The 25,537-nt window shown below is 47.9% G+C and overlaps 1 protein-coding gene across 32 annotated transcripts in view; it reads left to right on the top strand.

Annotated features, from left to right (window-relative positions):
- LOC109898017 (protein furry homolog-like) overlaps positions 1 to 25,537 on the top strand; it is a 91,594-nt gene that overhangs the window by 55,672 nt on the left and 10,385 nt on the right. For 7 of the 32 annotated variants that reach the window (XM_031833500.1, XM_031833499.1, XM_031833469.1 and 4 more), the window contains 45 exons: positions 214 to 315; positions 1,781 to 1,825; positions 3,035 to 3,138; positions 3,416 to 3,524; positions 3,634 to 3,720; positions 3,815 to 3,986; positions 4,236 to 4,368; positions 4,460 to 4,567; positions 4,728 to 4,965; positions 5,376 to 5,555; positions 5,683 to 5,769; positions 6,019 to 6,287; positions 6,881 to 7,085; positions 7,245 to 7,369; positions 9,128 to 9,185; positions 9,276 to 9,367; positions 9,485 to 9,657; positions 9,747 to 9,907; positions 10,003 to 10,113; positions 10,372 to 10,526; positions 10,622 to 10,721; positions 10,810 to 10,978; positions 11,166 to 11,431; positions 11,526 to 11,666; positions 11,757 to 11,928; positions 12,155 to 12,242; positions 12,321 to 12,433; positions 14,137 to 14,287; positions 14,376 to 14,479; positions 14,645 to 14,827; positions 15,025 to 15,226; positions 15,557 to 15,678; positions 15,842 to 16,029; positions 16,299 to 16,393; positions 16,846 to 17,474; positions 17,646 to 17,914; positions 18,151 to 18,291; positions 19,642 to 19,842; positions 20,213 to 20,374; positions 20,468 to 20,566; positions 20,673 to 20,849; positions 21,152 to 21,160; positions 21,598 to 21,810; positions 22,859 to 23,035; positions 25,123 to 25,451. In XM_031833500.1, the coding sequence (XP_031689360.1) occupies positions 214 to 315; positions 1,781 to 1,825; positions 3,035 to 3,138; positions 3,416 to 3,524; positions 3,634 to 3,720; positions 3,815 to 3,986; positions 4,236 to 4,368; positions 4,460 to 4,567; positions 4,728 to 4,965; positions 5,376 to 5,555; positions 5,683 to 5,769; positions 6,019 to 6,287; positions 6,881 to 7,085; positions 7,245 to 7,369; positions 9,128 to 9,185; positions 9,276 to 9,367; positions 9,485 to 9,657; positions 9,747 to 9,907; positions 10,003 to 10,113; positions 10,372 to 10,526; positions 10,622 to 10,721; positions 10,810 to 10,978; positions 11,166 to 11,431; positions 11,526 to 11,666; positions 11,757 to 11,928; positions 12,155 to 12,242; positions 12,321 to 12,433; positions 14,137 to 14,287; positions 14,376 to 14,479; positions 14,645 to 14,827; positions 15,025 to 15,226; positions 15,557 to 15,678; positions 15,842 to 16,029; positions 16,299 to 16,393; positions 16,846 to 17,474; positions 17,646 to 17,914; positions 18,151 to 18,291; positions 19,642 to 19,842; positions 20,213 to 20,374; positions 20,468 to 20,566; positions 20,673 to 20,849; positions 21,152 to 21,160; positions 21,598 to 21,810; positions 22,859 to 23,035; positions 25,123 to 25,451 (7,214 nt within the window). The remainder of the gene's footprint in view (positions 1 to 213; positions 316 to 1,780; positions 1,826 to 3,034; positions 3,139 to 3,415; positions 3,525 to 3,633; positions 3,721 to 3,814; positions 3,987 to 4,235; positions 4,369 to 4,459; positions 4,568 to 4,727; positions 4,966 to 5,375; positions 5,556 to 5,682; positions 5,770 to 6,018; positions 6,288 to 6,880; positions 7,086 to 7,244; positions 7,370 to 9,127; positions 9,186 to 9,275; positions 9,368 to 9,484; positions 9,658 to 9,746; positions 9,908 to 10,002; positions 10,114 to 10,371; positions 10,527 to 10,621; positions 10,722 to 10,809; positions 10,979 to 11,165; positions 11,432 to 11,525; positions 11,667 to 11,756; positions 11,929 to 12,154; positions 12,243 to 12,320; positions 12,434 to 14,136; positions 14,288 to 14,375; positions 14,480 to 14,644; positions 14,828 to 15,024; positions 15,227 to 15,556; positions 15,679 to 15,841; positions 16,030 to 16,298; positions 16,394 to 16,845; positions 17,475 to 17,645; positions 17,915 to 18,150; positions 18,292 to 19,641; positions 19,843 to 20,212; positions 20,375 to 20,467; positions 20,567 to 20,672; positions 20,850 to 21,151; positions 21,161 to 21,597; positions 21,811 to 22,858; positions 23,036 to 25,122; positions 25,452 to 25,537) is intronic. The other 25 variants (XM_031833477.1, XM_031833486.1, XM_031833485.1 and 22 more) reach the window with 17 other exon arrangements.

Genomic DNA, 25,537 nt, shown 5'->3' with positions numbered 1-25,537 from the left:
CAACTTGTTAACTTTCGTCTCCCTCTTTCCCCATTTCCCCCCCTCTCTTTCCCCATTTCCCCCCCTCTCTTTCCCCATTTTCCCCCCCTCTTTTCCCCATTTTCCCCCCTCTTTTCCCCATTTTTCCCCCCTCTCTTTTCCCCATTTTCCCCCCTCTCTTTTCCCCATTCCCCCCCTCTCTTTTCCCCATTTCCCCCCCCCCCTCTCTTTCAGGCTCTGTATCCTCTGGTGACGTGCCTGCTGTGTGTCAGTCAGAAGCAGTTCTTCCTCAATAACTGGCACATCTTCCTCACAAACTGCCTCTCGCACCTGAAGGTAAACGACACAATCAGCTCAAGCATGTACCTGACAGAGTTACTGGCCTATAAAGGACTCTGAAAAGAAATGCAAACGTCCATGCCAATTTCACATTTGAATAGGACGCTTTCTGTTTTATCTTTAAAGACTGCGGCTTCCCTAATGTTTGAAGTTCACTGGGACATGTCATTGAGTGTTATTTTCTAAAGACTGTAAAATGAAAATAGATTTATGAACCTCAAATGTTTGTTGCGTACCGAGTTCTGTCATGTGTTACGGTTACCATGACTGAAACCTTATTGCTCTAGCAGAATGTTCTTTAGCCCAGGTAAGTTGTTAATTGTCATAGTGAGACGTTATCCATCCCCCACACATCAGAAATGGATCTGAGGTGTTTTGGGGTTGAAGGGTGTGCCTTAATAATCATATCTTCCTCCTACCCTGTCCGACAACCCCTTCCAAACCAATCAAGCCAATCAATTGTGCTCCTCTCCTGTACCGTACCTCAAGCCAATCCAGCCCAGATTTTACTGTGTTGTGTGACTGTCTCCTCGCTTCTCAACTCTGAATAGATTCCCTTGTGGCGATTCATTCCCTCTGATTCCATGGTGGACACGTGCTATAATTCCCTTTGCTCCTGATGACTCTGTTGTTGAACTGACTCTCTATAATCACAGTCAGGTGGTGATTCAGTTGCTTTTGATATCCTGTGAAAGATTAGATTCACTTTGATTATGTAGTTTTAGATTACATCAGCACTAAATGGACTCATCTCCCTTGTTTTTGTGGTGGAACCTTGAGTCTCTGGTGGAGATTTGTTTGGGAATGAGTGATGATTTAGCTCCTATTGTCCACTGGGCCATTTTAACCCTGTCCTTGTTCTCACATCACTCCAGATCAAATGCTGATTCCGATTTGATTCAGTTTAGTGCCTTACCTTTTTTTGGAGAGCAAGAATCAATCAGATTTTGTCGGTCCCGTAACATACGGCTTGCTTTCCTACTTGGTGTCCGTTCACTGTCCCTCTCCTCACGCCATCTGTCCACACCTTCTTCACCCCTGCTTTGTGTGTGTGTTCTCTTCCCTGTCAATTTGATTTGCCATCTATTGCACATCTTTCATCTCTTCACTTTCACAAAGTATGGAATATAAGATCATGCTACATGTCAAAATGTAAAAAACAATGTAATATTGTCTAGTGTATCATTGCACTCTTTCTATACGACTATATTGATGGATATTTGTGTTTTGACATTACTGCTTTTGCATTTCATACTTTGCATCTCACTTCTGTGTCTAATATGAGACTGACTCAAGTCGATAGGAGGCAGTTAGTTGGTAGTGAGGGTTTTTAGTCAAACTTCTCATTTTTGTGTTTCTATTATATTTTGCTCTGTTCTCTTTCTAACCTGCATGTCTCCCTCCCCTCATCCTCACACGCCATGTCTCCCGTCGTTTTGGCTCACATTTTCACTCGCTCCAGATACCGTCTAACAACAGCATCCGAAAGCAGATTGAGACACTGCAGGTGAGTTTGTCTGGTGGCATGACCCCACCCCCCCCCACCCCCCTCCGACAGGTCACCTGACCCTGTCCTGAGCCTCTGGAGGACAGAGGGGATGCACCTCCTTAGCCCGGGGCAACAATGCACTGGACACTGATAGTCCTCTTAAAGTGGAACTTACTGAGAGAAAAGATTACACAGAAAATAGTGGTTGGACACTTGGCTCTTAATTACAAATTGTTTGAAACGCAATGATGGCTTTGACTTCATCAGTGGTTTATGGCTTTGCTGTTTTCTATGTATAGTAGTGGTTAGAGCATCATCCTGGTGACGTCAATCGAGCGGACTGCATCATACCAATGTGTCGCTAACACCTTCTCAGAGACCTACCTTACTCTTTGAGGGATGTTACGAAGCCAATTACCTGGAAGGGGTTGTTGGTAGATCTGAGGACTAACCAGATGGATTTTGTAGTCTCGTTTTGGGGACCTGTAGGGTCCTGCATCATTTTGTTTGTTCTATTACCGTTTGTGAGAGGCTGTCTCTCATTACACCCAATTCTATTATCTCTGAGGCGTTGCCGTGCGGCTGTGTGAAGCACCCTTGCAGCTCCATGGCCCACTGAAGGGTTGGAAAGGTCATTTTGGTACCCTTGAAAGAATCCTTTGTATGGTTGTCTGCTGTGTTGATGTTGGAGGAGGGTATGTTGCGTGCCTGGATTTGATTTGGCAGCACTGTGTACTTGCGTTTTTACTCACCGTTTTTTATTTTTGTTTTTGTGAACGCTCAGCTGTACAAACATTCCCCGGGGTTCGGAACATCAGAAACTACCGCTAGCATAACACGCTGTACTACATCTATATATAGACAGGCTCACTCTGGCACAGGCTTCTTTTACGACAAGCTGAAATCTTTTCAAGAATCTCGTACATCGGTCGTTTTTATATAAGATGATTCCTAAATGTAATTGGTGTGTGACGGATGTATGAATCGGACAGGCCGTTAGATCTGAAGGCGGACCTCGTTATCAAATCACAGATACGACTTGCCGCGAGTCATATCCATCACTGGGGCATCTCGAAACATTTGACTCTAAATGTGACATGAAACACACTGTATAAATTGTCTCATTCAGTACAGTAGGTCAAAGGGATTGTTTGTGCTCCACACCGGACTTCCCGGAGGAGGCAGTTGTTCTAAATGTTCCCTCTCTGTCCCTTTTTTTTTTTTAAGAACAAAGACCCCAAAATGTCCCGTGTGGCGCTGGAGTCCCTCTACAGACTGCTGTGGGTCTACATCATCAGGATCAAGTGTGAGAGCAACACCGTCACGCAGAGGTCAGTACCAGCCCGGCCCAGAGACTGAGACGGGTCAGGGCCCATACACTCACCCTGTTGGCCCATGACCACGCTATCTCTGTGTGAACAGACACTGTCAAATGAAAGTCACCCAGACCAGCACCTAAATCACCATATTACAACAAATAAATGCCCACTCCTTCTGCAGAAGCAGAACTAGAATCCCATCTACACTCAGAACTGGTCTAGTCTACAGTCTCCTTGGTGAACATCTCCAGTTGAACAATCCCTTTAATCCTGTCCTGTTTCCCTGCAGCCGGCTGCTCAGCATCGTTTCAGCACTTTTCCCCAAAGGTTCCCGTAGTGTGGTGCCGAGGGACACGCCCCTCAACATCTTTGTCAAGATCATCCAGTTCATAGCTCAGGTTTGTCTTATGAGGTCATGCTGGAGCAGTTCTTCCTGTATAATTCTTCTAATGGCTTGAATGTTATCTGTGATTAGTGATTATTGGTCTTTTGTGGCTCATTTCACAGGAAAGGCTTGACTTTGCTATGAAGGAGATCATTTATGACCTCCTGTGTGTGGGGAAATCTCACAAGACCTTCACCATCAATCCAGAGGTAAGAGATGGCCGAGAGACGACACATTTTCCAATCATACTCGCTGTGATTGAAGAGTATAATCTCTGACTGTTCCTTTCTCCCTCTCTCTCAGAGGATGAATATTGGCCTGAGGGCCTTCCTGGTGATAGCTGACAGTCTGCAGCAGAAGGACGGGGAGCCGCCCATGCCCACCACAGGGGTCATCATGCCCTCAGGAAACACCCTGCGGGTCAAAAAGATCTTCCTTGCCACCACCCTCACTGACGAGGAGGCCAAGGTCATCGGTAGGTCAACATCTCTGAGCTCCACCCTGGTCACTACAGGACAGTGTGACTCGGCTATGACTCAGGGACTATGGACCGAAATTAGCTTTCTTCCTAACTCCGGCAATTTGACATTGATGTTGAACCTGAAATGTTGATCATTGTACACTGTCCTTGCCGAATACATTTCTCAAATAAATTCTTATGGGAGTGGGTCATTTTAAGGTTAAGTTTGTGTACAGTGTCAGAGTAATGACTGTGTGTTTGTAGGCATGTCGCTGTACTACCCAGCGGTGAGAAAGGCCCTGGACAACATCCTGCGTCACCTGGACAAGGAGGTGGGGCGCTCCATGAGCATGACCAACGTCCAGATGTCCAATAAGGAGCCTGAGGACATGATTACGTAAGGGCCTCTCTGACTTAAAACATATGTGGCCCATAACGTGTGTTTTTTACTATGTGTGTGTCCTTTACGTGTGTGTGTTATGTTGCAGGGGGGAGAGGAAGCCGAAGATCGATCTGTTCCGTACGTGTGTGGCGGCCATCCCCAGGCTGATCCCGGACGGCATGAGCAGACAGGACCTGATCGAGCTGCTGGCTAAGTAAAGGACCCCACTCCTTCGCATGCGCCACCTCTGTCTGGGACTAATTGATGAACAGAGCAATGGGGATTTTTATTTTGCCAGAGCTGTGCCTTCAAAAGCTCTGTTTGTGATCCCGTTTTGACCTCTGTCTGACCCATCCATCCTGTCCTCTCTCCAGGCTGACCATCCACATGGACGAGGAGCTGCGCGGTCTGGCCTTCACCACCCTGCAGGCCCTGATGCTGGACTTCCCAGAGTGGAGGGAGGACGTGCTCTCTGGCTTCGTCTACTTCGTGGTGCGCGAGGTCACCGATGTCCACCCCACGCTGCTGGACAACGCCGTCAAGATGCTGCTGCAGCTCATCAGCCAGTGGAGGCAGGCCGTCCAGACCAGCAACAAGACCCACGAGGCGCAGGTGGGTGGAGAGTGGATAGCTCTCATTTTGTCTGGTTGTGGACAAGGACAGCGGCTCAAACTTCTTGCTCTGTACTGTAGTAGTAGGATTATTTAAGCAATAATGCCAGAGAGGGTGTGGTATATGGCCAATATATCACGGCTAAGGGCTGTTCTTAGGCACAACGCAACGCGGACATTCCTTAGCCAAGGTCACATATCACAAACCCCCGAGGTGCCTTATTGCTATTATAAACTGGTTACCAATGTAATTAAAGCAGTAAAAATAATGTTTTGTCATACCAGTGGTTTACAGTCTGATATATCATGGCTGTTAGCCAATCACCATTCAGGGCTCGAACCACCCAGTTTATATTGTGTATTTTGAATTGGGTTTGTGTGATAAAGTAACCCTGTCTGTGTGTGCTCCAGCAGGGCCCTGGAAGCGGGCCGTCTCTGCCCCTGGAGCGCTCTCCTCTGTGGGGGGTGCTGCACGTGGCGGAGGGCCTGGCACTGGTGGTTCTGTGCAGCTGCCGCCCCGCCACGCGCAGGCTGGCTGTTAATATCCTCAAAGAGGTCCGAGCCCTGCACACCGCTCTGGGCATCGCCAAGGTAACTACCAACTCAGATTGAGATGGGGTTGTGAAAGTGACTCAAATAATGAGATGCATTGTTGTTAAAGTAACCTCAGTTAAGATGCAAGAGACTCACATTCACTGTTTCTGCCTGTCTTTTTCAGGGAGATGAGGAGTTGGCCATAGATGTGATGGACAGGCTAAGTGCGTCTGTGCTGGAGAGCTTCATCCATCTCACAGGAGCTGACCAGGTACAAATTGCAAAGCTGTTGTGTAATACACACATGATTTTGATTTAACTAGGCAAGTCAATTAAGAACAAATTCTTATTTACAATGACTGCCTACCAAGAGGCAAAAGGCCTCCTGTGGGGACGGGGGGCTGGGATTCACAATAATAATGTAGGACAAAACACACATCACCACAAGAGACTACAGAGAGACCTAGGACAACAACATGGTACATACACTCTGACCCTCATCCTCCCCTCTCCCCTGCAGACCAACCTGCTATATTGTCCCAGCGGTATCGACCTGCAGACGCTGGCAGAATGGAACTCGTCTCCCATCAGCCACCAGTTTGACGTGGTCAGCCCGTCGCACATCTGGGTGTTTGCCCACGTGACGCAGGGCCAGGATCCCTGGGTCATCAGCCTGTCCAGCTACCTGCGCCAGGAGCACCTGCCCAAGCACTGCCCCACCGCACTCAACTACGCCGGGATGTTCGCCTACACGCGCCTGCAGCTGCTCTCTCCGCAAGTGGACATCAAGTATGTCTCTCCTGGCCTTTACTCTTGTCAATGTTGTTCTCTTCGGTGCATGTACACATTTACATTTGAGGTTGTAAAAAGCCACTTACAATTGATGTGGTTGCAGTCCGCACACTAGAGGGCTTTGTGATGTCACCCTGTCTCGTGTAGGGTGTCCATACGGTCTACACCGTCACTGGAGACTCTGCGCGGGGCTGTGGATGGCTTCATCCTAATTGATCCCTCAGCTGTATACGTATGTGAGCCCCGTTAGGAGGAGAGTTGGCGCCTGTCTTTTTACTGTGTTGTATGTCTGTGACACACAGAAATTTCAGTAATATTGTAAATCAGTCCCTCCAGGATTCCAAGATTCTGCGATTTCCCTGCATATTATGCTATGGCTTGCAGATTTGACCAATCACCTCACTATTTCCACGTAAAGCACTCAAAGCGTAGCAATATCATATTAATCATATTAAACTTACTCATCAGCGGAGTGCAAAAAGAGGACTTACAATTTCAACCAATCCCAGCAACAACAAAAAAAAAAAATATATATATATATACACACCACCTGCCTATTAATATTTGACCTTTGTCCTCTGCCCCTGCAGCAGCCCTATAAATGCTAAGAAGCTGAACAGCCTGAGCAGCAGTAGTGACTCGTATGTGGGGCTGTGGAGGAACTACCTGATCCTCTGTTGTAGCTCCGCCACTTCCTCCCCCAACTCCTCCTCCTCCACCTCTGGCTCCGTCCGCTGCTCCCCGCCTGAGACGCTGGCGTCCACGCCGGACAGTGGCTACAGCTACGACTCTAAGGTCAGAGGGCATGACCTATCCATTTTTTTCCTCTATGTTTTACGTGCTGTCAGTGTGATAATGCCTATTCCAAGTTGAGAAAACGCCATCTCTATCCTTTTAGTTAGATATTGAAAAATCATTACTTTTCATATTGATTTCTGATCTTTGTGTGTCCAGATTATTGGCACTCCGTCCCCCTCATCCCTGTTCAAACACGTTGTTCCGATGATGCGCTCTGAGAGCATGGACATCACAGAGTCACTCGTCCTGGGGCTTGGCAGGACCAACCCTGTGGCCTTCAGGTGAGGGAGCCACCCTGTACGTCGACCTGTGGCTGACAGTCATGTTTCAGTTCCCTGTTTTCCAATTTTCATGTTTGAATATTTTTTTATTTTTTTATTTTATTTCACCTTTATTTAACCAGGTAGGCTAGTTGAGAACACCTTTATTTAACCAGGTAGGCTAGTTGAGAACACCTTTATTTAACCAGGTAGGCTAGTTGAGAACACCTTTATTTAACCCGGTAGGCTAGTTGAGAACACCTTTATTTAACCCGGTAGGCTAGTTGAGAACACCTTTATTTAACCCGGTAGGCTAGTTGAGAACACCTTTATTTAACCCGGTAGGCTAGTTGAGAACACCTTTATTTAACCCGGTAGGCAAGTTGAGAACACCTTTATTTAGCCAGGTAGGCTAGTTGAGAACACCTTTATTTAACCCGGTAGGCTAGTTGAGAACACCTTTATTTAACCAGGTAGGCTAGTTGAGAACACCTTTATTTAACCAGGTAGGCTAGTTGAGAACACCTTTATTTAGCCAGGTAGGCTAGTTGAGAACACCTTTATTTAACCAGGTAGGCTAGTTGAGAACACCTTTATTTAACCAGGTAGGCTAGTTGAGAACACCTTTATTTAACCAGGTAGGCTAGTTGAGAACACCTTTATTTAACCAGGTAGGCTAGTTGAGAACACCTTTATTTAACCAGGTAGGCTAGTTGAGAACACCTTTATTTAACCAGGTAGGCTAGTTGAGAACACCTTTATTTAACCAGGTAGGCTAGTTGAGAACACCTTTATTTAACCAGGTAGGCTAGTTGAGAACACCTTTATTTAACCAGGTAGGCTAGTTGAGAACACCTTTATTTAACCAGGTAGGCTAGTTGAGAACACCTTTATTTAACCAGGTAGGCTAGTTGAGAACACCTTTATTTAACCAGGTAGGCTAGTTGAGAACACCTTTATTTAACCAGGTAGGCTAGTTGAGAACACCTTTATTTAACCAGGTAGGCTAGTTGAGAACACCTTTATTTAACCAGGTAGGCTAGTTGAGAACACCTTTATTTAACCAGGTAGGCTAGTTGAGAACACCTTTATTTAACCAGGTAGGCTAGTTGAGAACACCTTTATTTAACCAGGTAGGCTAGTTGAGAACACCTTTATTTAACCAGGTAGGCTAGTTGAGAACACCTTTATTTAACCAGGTAGGCTAGTTGAGAACACCTTTATTTAACCAGGTAGGCTAGTTGAGAATAAGTTCTCATTTGCAACCTGGCCAAGATAAAGCATAGCAGTGTGAACAGACAACACAGAGTTACACATGGAGTAAACAATTAACAAGTCAATAACACAGTAGAAAAAAAAGAGAGTCTATATACATTGTGTGCAAAAGGCATGAGGAGGTAGGCGAATAATTACAATTTTGCAGATTAACACTGGAGTGATAAATGATCAGATGGTCATGTACAGGTAGAGATATTGGTGTGCAAAAGAGCAGTAAAGTAAATAAATAAAAACAGTATGGGGATGAGGTAGGTAAAAATGGATGGGCCATTTACCGATAGACTATGTACAGCTGCAGCGATCGGCTAGCTGCTCAGATAGCAGATGTCTGAAGTTGGTGAGGGAGATAAGTCTCCAACTTCAGCGATTTCTGCAATTCGTTCCAGTCACAGGCATATATAGTAGTGTGTGCGTTATTTGGTTTGTAGGCACAGAATGTAGTCAGTGTGTTTGTACAAGCATTTTCCCGGTAGTTTTACTTACTTCTATTCCGTCTTCCAGAGATCTGATAGAGGAACTGAACCCCATCATTAAGGAGGCTCTGGAGAGGAGACCTGAGGTGGGTGCAGCTCACTGACCCTCACATTTCCATGTATCTAACATAACACTGTACTACCTACTCAGTACTGGCTCTGCTCATCTTTTGCAGAACATGAAGCGACGTAGGCGTCGCGACATCCTGAGGGTCCAGCTGGTCCGGATCTTTGAGCTGCTGGCCGACGCTGGCGTCGTCAGTCAGACGTGAGTGGAAGCCCGAACAGAACCAGTACATATAAATACACACGTAGTTATAGAATCATGGACCGTCCATCTTTTGACTCCACTGACCCCTGTACTGTACCCCCTGTGTGTGTACAGTGGGAGTGGTGGTCTGGACGGGGAGAGTCACTCTCTGAACTCGACACTGTTGGAGTATGTGGATCTGACGAGACAGCTGCTGGAGGCTGAGAACGACAAAGACTCAGACACACTGAAGGACATCCGCTGTCACTTCAGCGCTCTGGTGGCTAACATCATTCAGAACGTCCCAGGTACTACACACACACACACTATAAAGTGTCAAATGTTGTATATTGCGTGTTTTGTGAGTGGCTATTTGACATCTGCGTATTCCCACCAGTGCACCAGAGGAGGACCATCTTCCCCCAGCAGTCTCTGAGACACAGTCTGTTCATGTTGTTCAGCCACTGGGCGGGTCCCTTCAGCATCATGTTCACCCCACTAGACCGGTACAGCGACCGCAACATGCAGATCAACCGACACCAGTACTGTGCTCTCAAGGTACAACCAGCTGTTCACACGCAAGACTATCACTGAGATCCCACTCTGTAAACACGTCATGACGGGGTAAATGTTTGTCTACTGCGTGTCTGCAGGCCATGTCGGCAGTGTTGTGCTGTGGTCCAGTGGCTGATAACGTTGGCCTCTCCTCTGACGGTTATCTCTACAAGTGGCTGGACAACATCCTGGACTCTCAGGACAGGAAGGTAAGAGAAGAGCCCTTCTGTACTACAGCCTCACTGCTGGGCTTAAACTATTCCTTGATTACCACCAGCTGTCTGTCATCGGCACTGATATGATTGCCAAACAGGATAAGGCTAAACTTTCACGGGTTCAATTACTTTGAGTGGTACGGATTAACGGAAGGAAATAGCTTGACTCTTGAGGTGCAGCGGTGAGTGTATATGGAGGGCTTGTGCTGATGGTCCCTCTGATAGTCTGTTTCTCTGTGTGTCCCCTTGCAGGTGCACCAGTTGGGCTGTGAGGCGGTGATGCTGCTGTTAGAGCTGAACCCAGACCAGAGTAACCTGATGTTCTGGGCTGTGGACCGCTGTTACACTGGCTCACGCCGCGTGGCTGCCGGCTGCTTCAGGGCCATCGCCAACGTCTTTCACAACAGGCATGTCGGCCATTTTATAGTGTGTGTGTGTGTTTCTGTGTATTAACTCTGTAATCCATAATGTGTTAATATGATTGATATCGTATGGTCTACAGGGATTACCAGTTTGACACTGTGGTGCTGCTGAATCTGATCTTGTTCAAGTCTGCTGATTCATCCAGAGATATCTATGAGGTGGCCATGCAGCTGCTGCAGGTTGGTTTGACACCATCCAGGCCCAGTTTTTTTTTTTTTTTTACATGTACTTAATGGGATTTTTCTGTGTGCGTGTTCTGTTCCCCAGATCTTGGAGCCCAAGCTCTTCCGTTACGCTCACAAACTGGAGATCCAGAGAACAGATGGGATCCTGAGCCCTCCCTCCCCGCTGCCACACCTCTACTCTGTCTCCTACTACCAGCTGTCTGAGGAGCTGGCCAGGACATACCCAGAGCTCACCCTTCCCATCTTCTCAGGTCTGCACCGTTACATCACACACCATCCTACACTCTTCTGTCTCATTGGGCAAATCTCAAAGGACACCCTGGTTAATGTAGTGCTCTTTAAAAGGAAATGGCCGGTCATTCGAGATGCGTAGCTTTGGCGTTTGACACATAGATTTGAGTCTTATCGGTGTGGCGACTGTGCCGTTTCCTTCCCCAGAGGTGAGCCAGCGTATCCAGACAGCACACCCTGGTGGTCGCCAGGTGATGCTGCACTACCTCCTGCCCTGGATGAACAACGTGGAGCTGGTGGACTTCAAGCCGTCGCCACGGCGACAGGAACCCCCAGTCTGTGAGGAGGAGGAGGAGGCCCACGAGCGCGACATGATGATGGTCAACAGCCGGCGCTGGCTCAGAGGGGAGGGCTGGGGCTCCCCACATGCCACCACCATGGTGCTCAACAACCTCATGTTCATGACCGCCAAGGTATGACCGCGACCTGACCACACACAGGCATTACGTTGTCTGCTGCTGATAAATGATAGTGTTTGTTTGAACTGTGATTCGCCTGTGTATACAGTACGGGGATGAGTTTGCGTGGTCAGAGATAGAGAACGTGTGGACCACGCTGGCCGACAGCTGGCCAAAGAACCTGAAGATCATCCTGCACTTCCTCATCAGCATGTCAGGGGTCAACAGTGAGCCCAGCCTCTTGCCCTATGTAAGTCCAGTTTACACACCGTGTCCTCTCTCCCTCACACCTCCCATATTCGGTCATCTTAAATGTTTGTTAAAACGTGTGTGTCGTCAGGTGAAGCGGGTGGTGGTGTACCTGGGCAGGGATAAGACTATGCAGCTGCTGGAGGAGCTGATGTGTGAGCTGGACCTGACAGACCCAGTGAGCTCTGCTGTCACTCACATGGACAACCCTCCCTACTACCGCATCACCTCTAGCTACAAGATCCCCTCCGTCACCTCAGCAGGTATATAATCACACAGTCTTCTATACATGTCCCTCTACGTTATAGCCCCACTGTCCTGGTATATGAAACACAGATGCTTGATGTTTCTATGTTACATATTCTCCCGTCTGCTCCCTCATGGACTGTTGGACTGTATGAAGGACTGTCATAATGACATTGTCTGTCATGTACCTCATGAACCTTGTTGTCATAGTTTCTAGATGTCTATCCCCATCTCTGTCCACAGGAACCAACTCCAGCAGTAACACCATGGTGCCAGGAACCGACGCTCACCATGACAGCAGCAAGAATAAAGACTCCAACATGGATGACGGGTATGAGATCACACACACACACACACACACCCCGAGACACTCCCAGTAAGACTACAGCTGTCTCTCTGTTGTCTGCAGTTCCACCCATCTGGACATCTACAGCGGTCTGAACAGCAACCTGAACCGTCAGCACCACCGCCTGGAGTCTCGTTACAGCAGCAGCTCTGGAGGATCCTATGAGGAGGAGAAGAGTAAGAGACAGCCATACTACTCTATGCTTTATGTACAGTTGATGTCAAAAGTTTACATACACTTAGGTTGGAGTCATTAAAATTCGTTTTTCAACCACTCCAGAAATGTCTTGTTAACAAACTATAGTTTAGGCAAGTCGGTGCATGACACAAGTAATTTTTCCAACAATTGTTTACTGACAGATTATTTCACTTAGAATTCACTGTATCACAATCCAGTGGGTCAGAAGTTTACATACACTGAGTTGACTGTGCCTTTAAACAGCTTGGAAAATTCCAGAAAATGATGTCATGGCTTTAGAAGCTTCTGATAGGCTAATTGACATCATTTGAGTCCATTTTTGAGTCAATTGGAGGTGTACCTGTGGATGTATTTAAAGGCCTACCTTCAAACTCTGTGCCTCTTTGCTTGACATCATGGGAAAATCAAAAGAAATCAGCCAAGACCTCAGAATTTCAGCAATTTCCAGCAATCCTCAGCAATTTCCAAATGCCTGAAGGTACCACGTTCATCTTTACAAACAATAGTACGCAAGTATAAGCACCATGGGACCACGCAGTGGACCACGCGGCCGTCATACCGCTCAGGAAGGAGACGCGTTCTGTCTCCTAGAGATTAACGTACTTTGGTGCGAAAAGTGCAAATCAATCCCAGAACAACAGCAAACAAACTTGTGAAGATGCTGGAGGAAACGGGTCCAAAAGTATCTATATCCAGAGTAAAACGAGTTCTATATCGACATAATAAGCCGCTCAGCAAGAAACAAGCCACTGCTCCAAAACCACCATATAAAAGCCAGACTACGGTTCACAACTGCACATGGGGACAAAGATCATACTTTTTAGAGAAATGTCCTCTGGGCTGATGAAACAAAAATGGAACTGTTTGGGCATAATGACCATCATTATGTTTGGAGGAAAAGGGGGAGGCTTGCAAAGAACATCATCCCAACCGTGAAGCACGGTGGTGGCATCATCATGTTGCGGGGGTGCTTTTCTGCAGGAGGGACTGGTGCACTTAACAAAATAGATGGCATCATGAGGGAGGAGAATTATGTGGATATATTGAAGCAACATCTCAAGACATCAGTCAGGAAGTTAAAGCTTGGTCGCAAATGGGTCTTTCAAATGGACAATGACCCCAAGCATGCTTCCAAAGTTGTGGCAAAATGGCTTAAGGACAACAAAGTCAAGGTATTGGAGTGGCCATCACAAAGCCCTGACCTCAATCCCATAGGAAATTTGTGTGCAGAACTAAAAAAAGAGTGCAATCAAGGAGGCCTACAAACCTGACACGGTTACACCAGCTCTGTCGGGAGGAATGGGCTATAATTCACCCAACTTATTGTGGGAAGCTTGTGGAAGGCTACCTGAAACGTTTGACACAATTTAAAGGCAATGCTACCAAATACTAATTGAGTGCATGTAAACTTCTGAACCACTGGGAATGTGATGAAAGAAATAAAAGCTGAAATAAATCGTTCTCTCTACTATTATTCTGACTTTTCACATTCTTAAAATAAAGTGGTGATCCTAACTGACCTAAGACGGGGAATTTTTACTAGGATTAAATGTCAGGAATTGTGAAACTGAGTATAAATGTATTTCGCTAAGGTGTATGTAAACTTCCCACTTCAACTGTATATACATACTGTATGTCCACGTTGCCACAGGTGTGTGTGATAAGCCACTGTTTTCTCCAGGTGACTCCATGCCGCTGTATGCTAACTGGCGTCTGAAGGTGATGGACCACAACCGTCCCGAGCCCCTCCCTTTCCCTCCCACAGGGGGCTGCTGGTCCCCTCTGGTGGACTACCTGCCGGAGACGAACACCCCTGGAGTACCCCTCCACAGGTAACCTCGACCCCCCCCCCTCTCCACTTGACCTCTGACCTGTCTGTATGACCTTTCCCGGCTGACCCTCTTGTGTGGTGTATCTTAGGTGTAACATAGCTGTCATCCTACTGACTGACCTCATAGTGGACCATGGGGTCAAAGTGGAGTGGAGCGCCTACCTTCACCTCCTGCTGCACTCCATCTTCATAGGTAACTAACTACTCACCTCTATACAGCTAACTGATTACAATTTGAGTGACGTATACTTGTCTTTATACTCATCATTTACAGGCAAAACAAATGGAAACTCTACTTTTGCCAGTGTTCATGGAATAGATTTTCTCAGCAGTCCCTTGTTTTTTCTCCCCCCATCAGGGTTGGACCACCAGCACCCTGAGGTCTACGAGCACTGCAAACGCCTCCTGCTTCACCTGCTGGTCGTCCAGGGAACCAACAGTGGAGTCCAATCCCTGGCCTCCGTGCTGCTGCGCAACCGAGAGTACAACGACCCAAAGGTGCTGACTGTGAAGCCACCGCCCCACGAGTTCAACCTCACAGGTCAGTAGCGTTCTGCAAAGATCTGAGTAGCTTAGGTCAAGCACACAAATATCCCTTTGCCTGGTTCTATAAGATCAGTAGGGGGCAGCAGAGATCCATGTCCTTATTTGCTCTCCAGTCTTCACAGATCAGTGTGTGACATCTCAAGTTTCTAGCGATTCGTCAGCCATGCTCGTGTCTGTGTGTTACTCACGCAGGAGTGTGTGACTTTGTGCCAGACTACCAGCCGTCTCCCATGACAGACTCAGGCCTGAGCTCCAGCTCCACGTCGTCCAGCATCAGCCTGGGTGCAGGAGTCGTCCCCCTGCCCCACCTCACCCCCACCCTGATCAACGAGGTGGATGTCACCGCAGAGCAGTACGAGAAGGTCAAAGCCCTCATCGAGTTTGTCACCTCCAGGTAGTGCCCGACACTCAACTACACTACATTTACCTGAAAATAATGTTTTTTGCACTGTATGTGTGTGTCATAGCTCTATATATCAGTTTGTCTTGTGTGATGTACTGTACCATCATGACTCATTTCTTCATCCAACCCATGCATCTGATCTCGCACTTGCAGCCATGTCTGAAAGGATGGGGTATCGTTCATTTGCATGTGTTTGCGTGTGCAACTACAAACCATTTTTGTCTTGGGGTGAGAATATCAGGGTTCGATGAGTTGTGTGACGATCATTCGGACTTCCCCTCGTTTTCTCTCCTGATTCGGTCTTGTCTGTCTGTCCTGCAGGAAGCGGGGGCCCCTGTGGAACCATGAGGACGTGTCACCCAAGAACCCCAACATAAAGAGTGCTGACCAGCTGAGCGTGTTCCTCCGACATGTAGTGACAGTCTTCAAACAGTCCCAGTCAGGTCCTTGTTTGTTTGTCACTTCCTTATCCCTCTCTGCTGCACTGACTGTCCTGTCTGTAGCATTTCTTAGCGCTAAAATAGTGCCATTAATTATCCCTCTGTTCTTATGTCTAGCATCCTTGTGTTTTTATATTAAATATCTCTGGCGGTTTGTGTTAATCAGGTTTCCAACTGGAGCAGTTGCTGAGTGAGGTCGCCCTGCAAACTGCTCTGTCCTGCTCGTCTCGTCACTACGCAGGACGCTCCTTCCAGATCTTCAGGGCTCTCAAACAACCCCTCACAGCCGCAACGCTTTCTGATGTCCTCTCACGCCTCGTAGAGACAGTGGGCGACCCGGGAGAGGAGGCACAGGTGAGCTTGACCACCCACCGGTATCAAGACAACCATCTTCTAGTATGACCTTTGGGCTGTCTGCTCTATTAGTTTTCTCACTAACTTCTGATCTCAGATGAGAGGGAGCATAGCCGCTTAAACAGGTACTATACTCCAGAGGGTTCAGCCACTCTGACCTGTGATCAGTGTGGATCAGCAGCTGTGTTAGGAAGCAGCAGCCACTGTGTACTGCAGTATCAGGGGTCGGTTTGTCTCGGTGGTTGACCTCTGCTCCTCTGTCTCCTCAGGGTTTTGTTATCGAGCTGCTGCTGACTCTGGAGTCGGGGATCGACACGCTCGCTGACACCGTCAAGAACTATGACCTCCTCACTGCCTTGGCACAGTAAGCACTGACCAGTTAGATCTGGGCAATTCCACAGTAACAGTGACAATGAGACTCTCTGATTTTTCACATGAAAATGTATGTCTAGCAAAACCAATGATTGCAAAGTTAAGCAAACCATACAACTCTATGCACAAGGACTACTTAACAATTTCCACTGAGAATTTTACAGAAACACGTTTACAGTGCAGATGCAAAGTTTGGTAACAGAATGACGACGGTTTGTGCTGTTTGTTCCGTCATTCTGTTACCAAGCTTTGCATCTGCACTGTTCTTCAAGTAAATGTGTTTTTGTCAAATGTTCAGTGGACATTGTGTCTCACACTGTTACTGTGGAATTTCCCGTCGCTGATACGAACACAATTTTGTCAACTCGCGCTCTCTAAACACACGCATTATCGACACTTTAAAACCCTGTGTTAGCGAAATACTCATTGTCATTTATCCTGCAGGGCCTCTGCCCATGAGCACCTGCTGGGGGCCAAGTTTGCAGCTAAAAGGAAGAGCACGGGCCAGCTGAATCTGAGTAGCGGTGGTCTTTTCCACCAAGGCCACTACCCCCACAGCCACACCCGCAGCAACTCCCTCCGCGCCAGCCTCATGGGTGAACGAAAGGGAGACCGCCGCCGCAGTAACACCCTAGACATCGCCGACCGGCTGGCCGGTAGCCACGGCAACCTAGCGCGAACGCAGAGCTTGTCATCGTTGCGGGAGGGTGGCAGAGCGGGTCCTGGGGAGGAGGCCATCCCTCCTGTGGACCCATCCAACCTGATGGCCACGGTGTTCTGGATAGCGGCTTCCCTTCTGGAGTCGGACTATGAGTTTGAGTACCTGCTGGCCCTGCGGCTGCTCAACAAGCTACTGGGTCAGCTGCCCCTGGAGAACGCAGACAGCAGGGAGAGACTAGAGAGGGTGCAGGCCAAGCTGAAATGGTACAGCTTCCCTGGTCTGCTGCAGCTCTTCCTCAAGGGCTTCACCTCAGCTTCCACCCAGGAGCTCACCATTCACCTGCTCAACAAGCTCATCAGTGTCTCCCGCCACACACTGGTCGACCCCTCCCAGGTGGCAGGTAAGCGAGCAGGTATTGATCTTATAGATTTTATTCAGCACAAGTTCCTGGCTTCATGCTTGGTAAATGGCACTAATCCCCCTAGAGCCTTCCGGTTGGTTTAGACCTGTTTCTCTTCCTGTGGTAGCTCGGGCGATCTAGATTCACTTAATCCTGATGTCGTCTGTTGCCATCTCCTTGTAGGTTTTCCTCTGAACATCCTGTGCCTGCTGCCTCACCTCATCCAGCACTTTGACAGCCCCACTCCGTTCTGCAAGGAGACGGCGGATAAGATAGCCAAGGTGTGTGCCGAGGAGAAGTCCGCCACGCTGTCAAACCTGGCCCACATGATGAGCCTGTACAGCGCACACAGCTACTCCAGAGACTGCGCCAACTGGATCAACGTGGTGTGTCGTTACCTGCACGACGCCTTCGCTGAGATCACGTTCAATCTGGTCACATACCTGGCCGAGGTAAGCACCCGCAACACCAGGCTTTCATAGAAGTAATGAGGAGAATCAAAGCTGGCAACTTATTACGTAATCCGTCTACATTACACCCACTGGTTAACCTCCGTTCACAGGAGCTTGTGTTTTTTATTATGGCAAGTCAGCAGTTGATTGTTGATCAGCTGGTAATCAGATGTCCAACATCTAACCCATGATAGCTGCTGTTAGCCTGTTCCTTACCCTTCCCCTCTCATCCCCAGTTGCTGGAGAAAGGCCTACCCAGCATGCAGCAATCCCTGCTGCAGATCATCTACAGCCTGCTGAGTCACATTGACCTGTCGGCTGCACCCGTCAAACAGTTCAACCTGGAGATCATGAAGATCATCGGAAAATATGTCCAGGTGAGACCTGGTTTCGCCCTTTAGGTTTCAGCTCAACACTCTGACACTGTTTAGGCCTCATCTCGGAGAGGTTTGAGGAGAATGAACGGGAATTGGCTGATACAGGAATAGAGCTGCCTGACGCAATGTACTGTATGTGTCACGTGGCTCTTTCATTTCAGCAGATACAGCCTTTGGTGTGTAAGAGAGTGAATATGTGAGGGAGAAAGCCAGAATGACTTGAAGATTTAAAGCAGGTCATGGATCTCAGGCCATTTGGACATAGTCAGCCAGCCAAGGCTCTTTATAGAAGAGCCTTTTACCAGCCCTGACCCCTGGGCTTGAACTGCTCTTCAGTTAGAGCTGCAGCTGGCCTGACTACCACTCCTACCCTCCCCCCACCCAGCCTCAGGACAATTCTCCACTCACCGACCTCCACAGCAGTTTGTGCTTTTGTTCAAGTGGATTCTTTTGTTAGTATGTTTGAATAAAGACTGTTAATTCAGACCGAGTTCTTTCATGGTTGCTTGTAAGGGTTATCAGCCTGGTCCGAGTAGGATCGAATATGCTGACCCTCAACACAGGGGTGTGTGCTTATTTCCCTCCTGTACTCCCTGTTCACCCATGGCTGCTTGGTCATCGTTAGACTCCAGCCTCCAAAGCCATAGATTGTTCTCTCTGCTTCCGCACGGCAAGCAGTACCAGTGCATCAAGTCAGACACCAACAGGCTCCTGAACAGCTTCTATCCCCAAGCCATAAGACTGCTTAATATCTAACAGAATGGCTATGTGGACTAGTTGACACTTCTATTTGATTTATATTTTTACACTGTCTCTATGCACACTCAAAGGACTCTACACACTCACGCACACTGACACTCCAACACACACATAACACTCTACACACGCACACACACACTTACTCACATGCAATCATCATTTACGCTGCTGCTACTCTGTTTATCATACATCCTGATGCCTGGTCACCTTACCCCTATACATATCCACCTCTTTCACTCCAGTATCCCTACACATTGTAAATATGGTATTGGAACTGACCCACTATATAGCTTCTTACTTTTGCGTGTTCTTATTTTTATTTGTCATGTTTTTGTTCTACCCTGTTATTTTTAGTACTATATTGATTACTGCGCTGTTGGGTTTCAAGCTTTCATGAAAGGCATTTCACTGTACTTGTGTATGTGACATGAGAACTTGAATCAGAAAATGTCATACAGTATCATAGGAGCACTGAAAGACAATATATTTCTTAACTTTCCCTATAACTGAGGTGTCCTCCTAAAACCATTTTTAAATTCTCTCCTATTGACAATCTAACCAACACCACCTCTGTTCCTGTGCGTTCCCCAGAGCCCGTACTGGAAGGAGGCCCAGAACATCCTGAAGCTGGTGGTGTCTCGGTCGGCCAGCCTGGTGGTGCCAGACGAGGTGCAGCGCTCCTACAGCACCGAGTCCTCTGGATCCCCAGAGATCGCCTTCACTCGCATCTTCAACAACTCCTCTAAGGAGCTGCCCGGCAAGACGCTGGACTTCCACTTTGACATCTCAGAGGTGAGGTCTTGCCTGCTCAATGTGTAAATTGATGTTTTTAAACTGTTGTGCTTTGTGCTTATGTTGTAACATGTTTTTGTATATGCTGCTAAAATGTCAATACAAAGAAGTACTTTTCTCAGACATCTGTCCTGCTGTCCTGGGGCTCTGTGGGGTATGTTTGTGTTTGTGAACAGAGCCCCAGGACCAGCTTGCTAAGGGGACTCTTCTCCAGGTTCATCTCTCTGTGGGGTGTGGTCCTTGTTATCTTTTCCTCCTTCTCTGATTGATTGTTTCTCTCACTCGTCTTTTACCTTCATCCCCTACCATTTATCAGAAAATAATCAGGCCTGTGTAATCGAGATTAACTGGTTTAACCTTTGACCCCCAGACGCCCATCATAGGGCATAAGTACGGGGACCAGCGCACAGCTGCAGGGCGGAATGGGAAACCGCAAGTCATCGCTGTGACCCGGAGCACGTCCTCCACTTCCTCTGGATCCAACTCCAACGGCCTGGTGCCTGTCAGCTGGAAGAGGCCCCAACTCTCTCAGGTACTTTCAGCCACGGGATATGTTACGACGTGGTTTGATATGTTTTACGTTGGAATGTCTCATGCATTTTTGGTTTATGTTGTCTTATTTCAGAGGAGAACCAGAGAGAAGCTCATGAACGTTCTCTCTCTGTGTGGTCCTGAGTCTGGCGTTCCCAAGAATCCTTCTGTAAGACACCTGGCATGTCAAACTGTGAGCGAGCAGGACTAGTGATCAACTTCAACAAAACATATCCTATCCCTCCATGTGCTTTAATTTAAACATGTTTACCATAACTGTACTCTCTGTCTGTGTTTAGGTGGTGTTCTCATCCAACGAGGACCTGGACTCCGGTGACCAGCAGACCAGTCTGATCCCCACGGTGGAGGAGGTGGTGAGGGAGGAGGACCTGCAGGGAGAGGATGCAGGAAGTGAGCAGCAGTTTGGAGTCTTCAAGGACTTTGATTTCCTGGACGTGGAGCTGGAAGATGCTGAGGTGAGGGGTGATTTACTGTACACTAGGATAAGTCATCTGTACACACACACACCTGTCTTGTATATAATCATTTGCAATAGTCTCTCTGCTGTTGCATCATTTTAGATCATGTCGTTGATGGGTGACAATAAATGGTTTCATTCAGTGTGTGTGATTGTGGACTCGTGCACTCAAGTACATCTGTGTGTGTGTGTGTGTGTGTGTGTCTCGGTATGACTTTTCTTCTATGTTGTCCTCTAACTGTCCCTACTGCCTACTCTTCCTAACTCACTTTGTTACCTTTCCTCCTTTCCCGCCACAAGGAGTTGCAGGTAAGTTTTGGGCCAGCAAGAGCTGCTCTCCTCAGTGCCCTGGTGGCCCTCTGTCAGTCTGTGATTGTCACCCTGTAGAAGCACCTGTTTTGTCAGTCTAGAAACAGACAGCCAATGAAGCATGCCACAAATACTTTGTGTTTCATGATTGATGTCGTCTGCACTTTGTCCTGATTTTTCCTCCTCTTGTGCTTTTATTTAGTTTGTCTTTAAAGTTTTGCAGCTCTATGTCTGAAGTGATTAGGGTCAAAGCCTTGGAGAAAAGGCGTTGTTTCCTCCCCTTCCCATTACTGCAAACACAGCTCTTTTAGATGTGGCATGTTAGTGACGTACTTCTGGTTTCTTGTGTACTTGTGCTGTTGTCATCCATCCACATCTTTGACAGATATCTCACACTTCAGTTAGTTCTACTGGTATCTGACTGCTGTTTCCTGTAGGGGGAGAGCATGGACAACTTTAACTGGGGCGTGCGCCGGCGCTCCCTGGACAGCATGGACAAGGGGGAGGGAGACGGGGACACGCCGTCCCTGCAGGAGTGCCAGTACACCGGGAGCACACCCAGCCTCAACCTCACCAACCAGGAGGACACGGACGAGTCATCTGAGGAGGAGGTACTGAGCGCTAGCCAGATTCTCACCCGCTCTGGCCTCGTAAGTCTCACCCACCACCAGGGTGCCCCCGTCCCCCTCCCGCCCCCATGCTCCTCACACAGCCCGTTGGCATGGTGTGTGTGTGTCCGCTGAGCAGAGCTATTGCAGAGCTGCTACCTTACCCAGTTTGCCCTGGGGCTAGATGCTTGCTTCCGCTGGTAACAGTCACTATTTCCCTCTCTACCCTCCTTCACCCCAATCCTAGATGCTCTACCTAATTTTACCCACAAACCAGTACCCCCCCTTCCCCCAGAAGTTTGTTTTTAGGTAAGTAAAGTAGAGACCCAAACACTGTACTTCTAAGAATCAGTCCAGCTTTCTGATATGTTAAAGGTCACAGACATAACATATGGGAATCAATGAACTAACTGGGAGATTAGTTACAATAAAGTGAAACTCGAGTCCATAGCATGGCATGTCAAAAACGGATGTAGTCAAGTTACACCTGGCAGAACATGAACAGCATGTTCCTTTGTGAGCATGAACCCAATATCATTTTAACCCCCAAACCTCTGGCTGCCTTTCTCTAACGTCTCTTTGCTTTGCTATAAAAAAATATATATATCTTCCCAGGGTGTTATCAACAATATGTTGTTATTCCTGGAGCTGCTCTTCAGTCTGTGCTGTCTTCTTAGTCCTCCTTTGCGCTTGATATAGTGCACTGTGAGACTGATCCTCTAGTGGCCCTTGGGCCCAAACACGGCTCTGTAGTAACTTTTAAACAATGCTACCATGAGCATGCAGCATGTCATTTGCAGACGGAGTAATGTAAGAATATATAGTTTTTCGAATAACAAGAATGTTTTGTAAGGATGCCTGGAACATAGTAGATTTTTCTTTATTGGTAAACGTCTTACTCTTGTATGCAATCAAAAAAAAAAAAACTTGCATGTTGAACAATAGAAACGTAACAGTATACTAGCAGATATCCTGGAGACTCGGAGCAGAGGACACCAGATAATATATAGAGTTTGGAGGTTTGATTTATTTACTATCTAATTCCAAATGGAAAAGTTGAACCGTTCTTTGCGTCCGTCTCTCACTCCAGATGAACAGTGACTCGGCTACGGACGATGCCACGTCCAACCACATGGACTCTCTGCAGCAATCGCAGGAGTCGTCCAGCAGTGCCTTGACAGAGGAGACCACGGCCCTGCTGCCCCCCCAGGACAGCACTGCACTGGAGATGCCCCGCTCTGACTCAAACAGCAGTCAGCTGCCTGAGGTGCGACCAATCGGGAGAAATAAATCGGGGTGCTCCGGTTCTTTCTAGCGCCTTATCTTCTTCTTTTAACCACTTTCTACCTCTGCTGGGCTCTCTGTCAGTCATGTTTTTTTCACGCAGAGGGTTGGTGGGCACCTCCTCTCTCATCCTGCCTCTAGGGAGAGTGCTGTACCTGGGGTGCAGTGGGCTGGCTCTTGTCCTGCCTGTTCTCTGGACAGGGCCGTAAGGGATGCTCTCTTTGTTCACATCTCCCTCCGTCTCATCTCTTTCTCTCTGCTTGTCGCGCTGCTCGGGGCTTGTGGGTGTTGTGGTGGGCTGGCTCTTGCTTTCTCTGATTTAGCTGGTTTGTGGTTCTTGCTTGTGTAATTGGGGGGGACGAGATCATCGTCAATGCTCACCTCAGGCTAGCCGAAACGGTTCACCTCTCAAATTTGGAACCTGAACATTCAAAACGAAACCCCTCGTTAAATACGTGCTGCGCATTGGACACCAGCGGGGCAGACCCATATGTGAGTATGAGCTAGTTCAGCCGGCTACGCTAGAGACCATTGTGACACGACACAGACATGCGTTAGATATAACCAGTGAGGACAGTTCACCAGGGAACACAGTTAGGGAACCCATAGTCACTAACAGCTTCCATTAGTCCATTTTTATCTCTGCCACTACTACACCTCTTCCACATAATGTTTAGGTTTTGTGTTGATAGTATGCCGCTCTTGTTTGTCCCCGACGACCCCATTCTGAATTGACCATCTCATACACACTGACACAGGATGTACATCTGCGGATTGTGCGAGTGAAACTGAGAGGTGGGATTTTCAACGTGGGCTTTCAGTCAGAGAACCCCCCCAATGATGTGAATAAAGATTCCCTGTGAGCCCCTACTGTCCCCGCCCCTACTGTCCCTGCCCGTACCCATCAGCTCAAGGACATCTCCTCATGATAGGCCCAGCTCTTAGTGTAATGAGCCCCAGATAAAATCATCGATTCTCTTGCTCATCCCCTCCACGACAGCCCGGGCGGCCACCCACTCCTAAAAGCTTTCTGTAATGAAGCCATCGTGCCTCGGGGACGCTCTGGCAGCCTGCCACCTTCTCCTCTCTGTTCCTTAGACCCTTAAATGGAGGGAAACGAGGCACAGACAGAACACGTCCATTTCAATTACATGTTCTAGACCCCCGTTCCGTGGACGTGTCTTCCATGAACACTGTTTCCTGTCTAATGACGCACACTGTGGTTTAATGCAGGTAACTGCCACCGCAGAGAAGTTTGTCATTGTCAGTCGGGTAACAATGTGGCATTGTGTTCAAATGTCACGTTTTATGGTCTTCTGTAGCTAGTCATTTAGTGTGAGCCATAAATCGGTAGTTTATGATCCATCCGTATGGGTTAGAATGCATAGGGCAGGGGAGGACGGCTCATAATAATGAATGGAGGGAATTGTATCAGACACAGGGAAACCAGGTGTTTTGTTGGAGACCATTCCATTTATTCCGTTCCAGCCATTACCATGAGCCCGTCCTCCCCATTTTTTGATTTTTTTAAGTGACACCCCTGACATGAGTGCAACACTAGATTGATATTGGCCCTATTTCTTTAGCGTGTTCCCTTTCTCTAGAGAGACACCAAGTTATAGTATGAGCTTTTTAAAGTGAACATCAATCTCTTGAATTATGCTGACCGTGACCTCTATTTTCTTGAATGTTATAAAATGAGATTAAGCCAGTAATGTTTTTGTCAGGCATAGATAAAGGTTAAGTAGATCAGTGGTTCCTACCCAGGGTTACTGGGAGTACATGGCCAAGACACAGGGGGATTCTTGAAGACCCACCAGACCATAAACTCACTGGGGAAGTGAGGGGATACTTCAGGGGTACTCCAGGCAGAGCAAAATTCAGTTGATGGTACAATAAGCAACAAAAAAACAGTTGGCAAACACTGAAGTAACTCTTAGGGAGACTTTTAGAAGGGCTGTCATGCCAACCAACCGGTTCTGTAAGGTCTCAAGAGAGAATGTATCTTTGTATAATGATGTAGTGTGTATGTATATCTGACCTCCTGAGCTCCCCCTGCTGGCTGTTTAGGACGGGGTGAGCATGACGGCGGCAGATGAGCTGAGCAGCAGCGTGAGCACGGACACGGGGTTTGGCAGCAGCGCCCCCCCTCTGCCCCCTGAGCTGTGTGACCTCACCGACTCCCACTACGACCTGGACCCGGCCCCCCCTCTCCCACCGGCCATAGACACCCCGCCGGGGTCCCTCTGTGAAGAGAGGGACTCCCTCACAGCCATGCCTCTGCCCCCCATCCTAGACAGCCCCTGTGGCTCTGTGTGTGAGGAGGACGTGACGCTGGCACTGAAGGAGCTTGACGACCGCTGTGAGGAGGAGGAGGCTGACTTCTCCGACATGTCCAGGTAAGTCTACTCACTTTACTGACCAGTATCAGAGGACCTGTATGAGTGGCCATATGTGCGGTGGTTGTGGCCTCTAGTCAGATATC

Source organism: Oncorhynchus kisutch, linkage group LG10 (genome assembly GCF_002021735.2).
Source record: "Oncorhynchus kisutch isolate 150728-3 linkage group LG10, Okis_V2, whole genome shotgun sequence".
NCBI lineage: Eukaryota > Metazoa > Chordata > Actinopteri > Salmoniformes > Salmonidae > Oncorhynchus > Oncorhynchus kisutch.
Note: the sequence above shows the minus strand (reverse complement) of the source record. Positions and strands in the feature narration are given on the sequence as shown.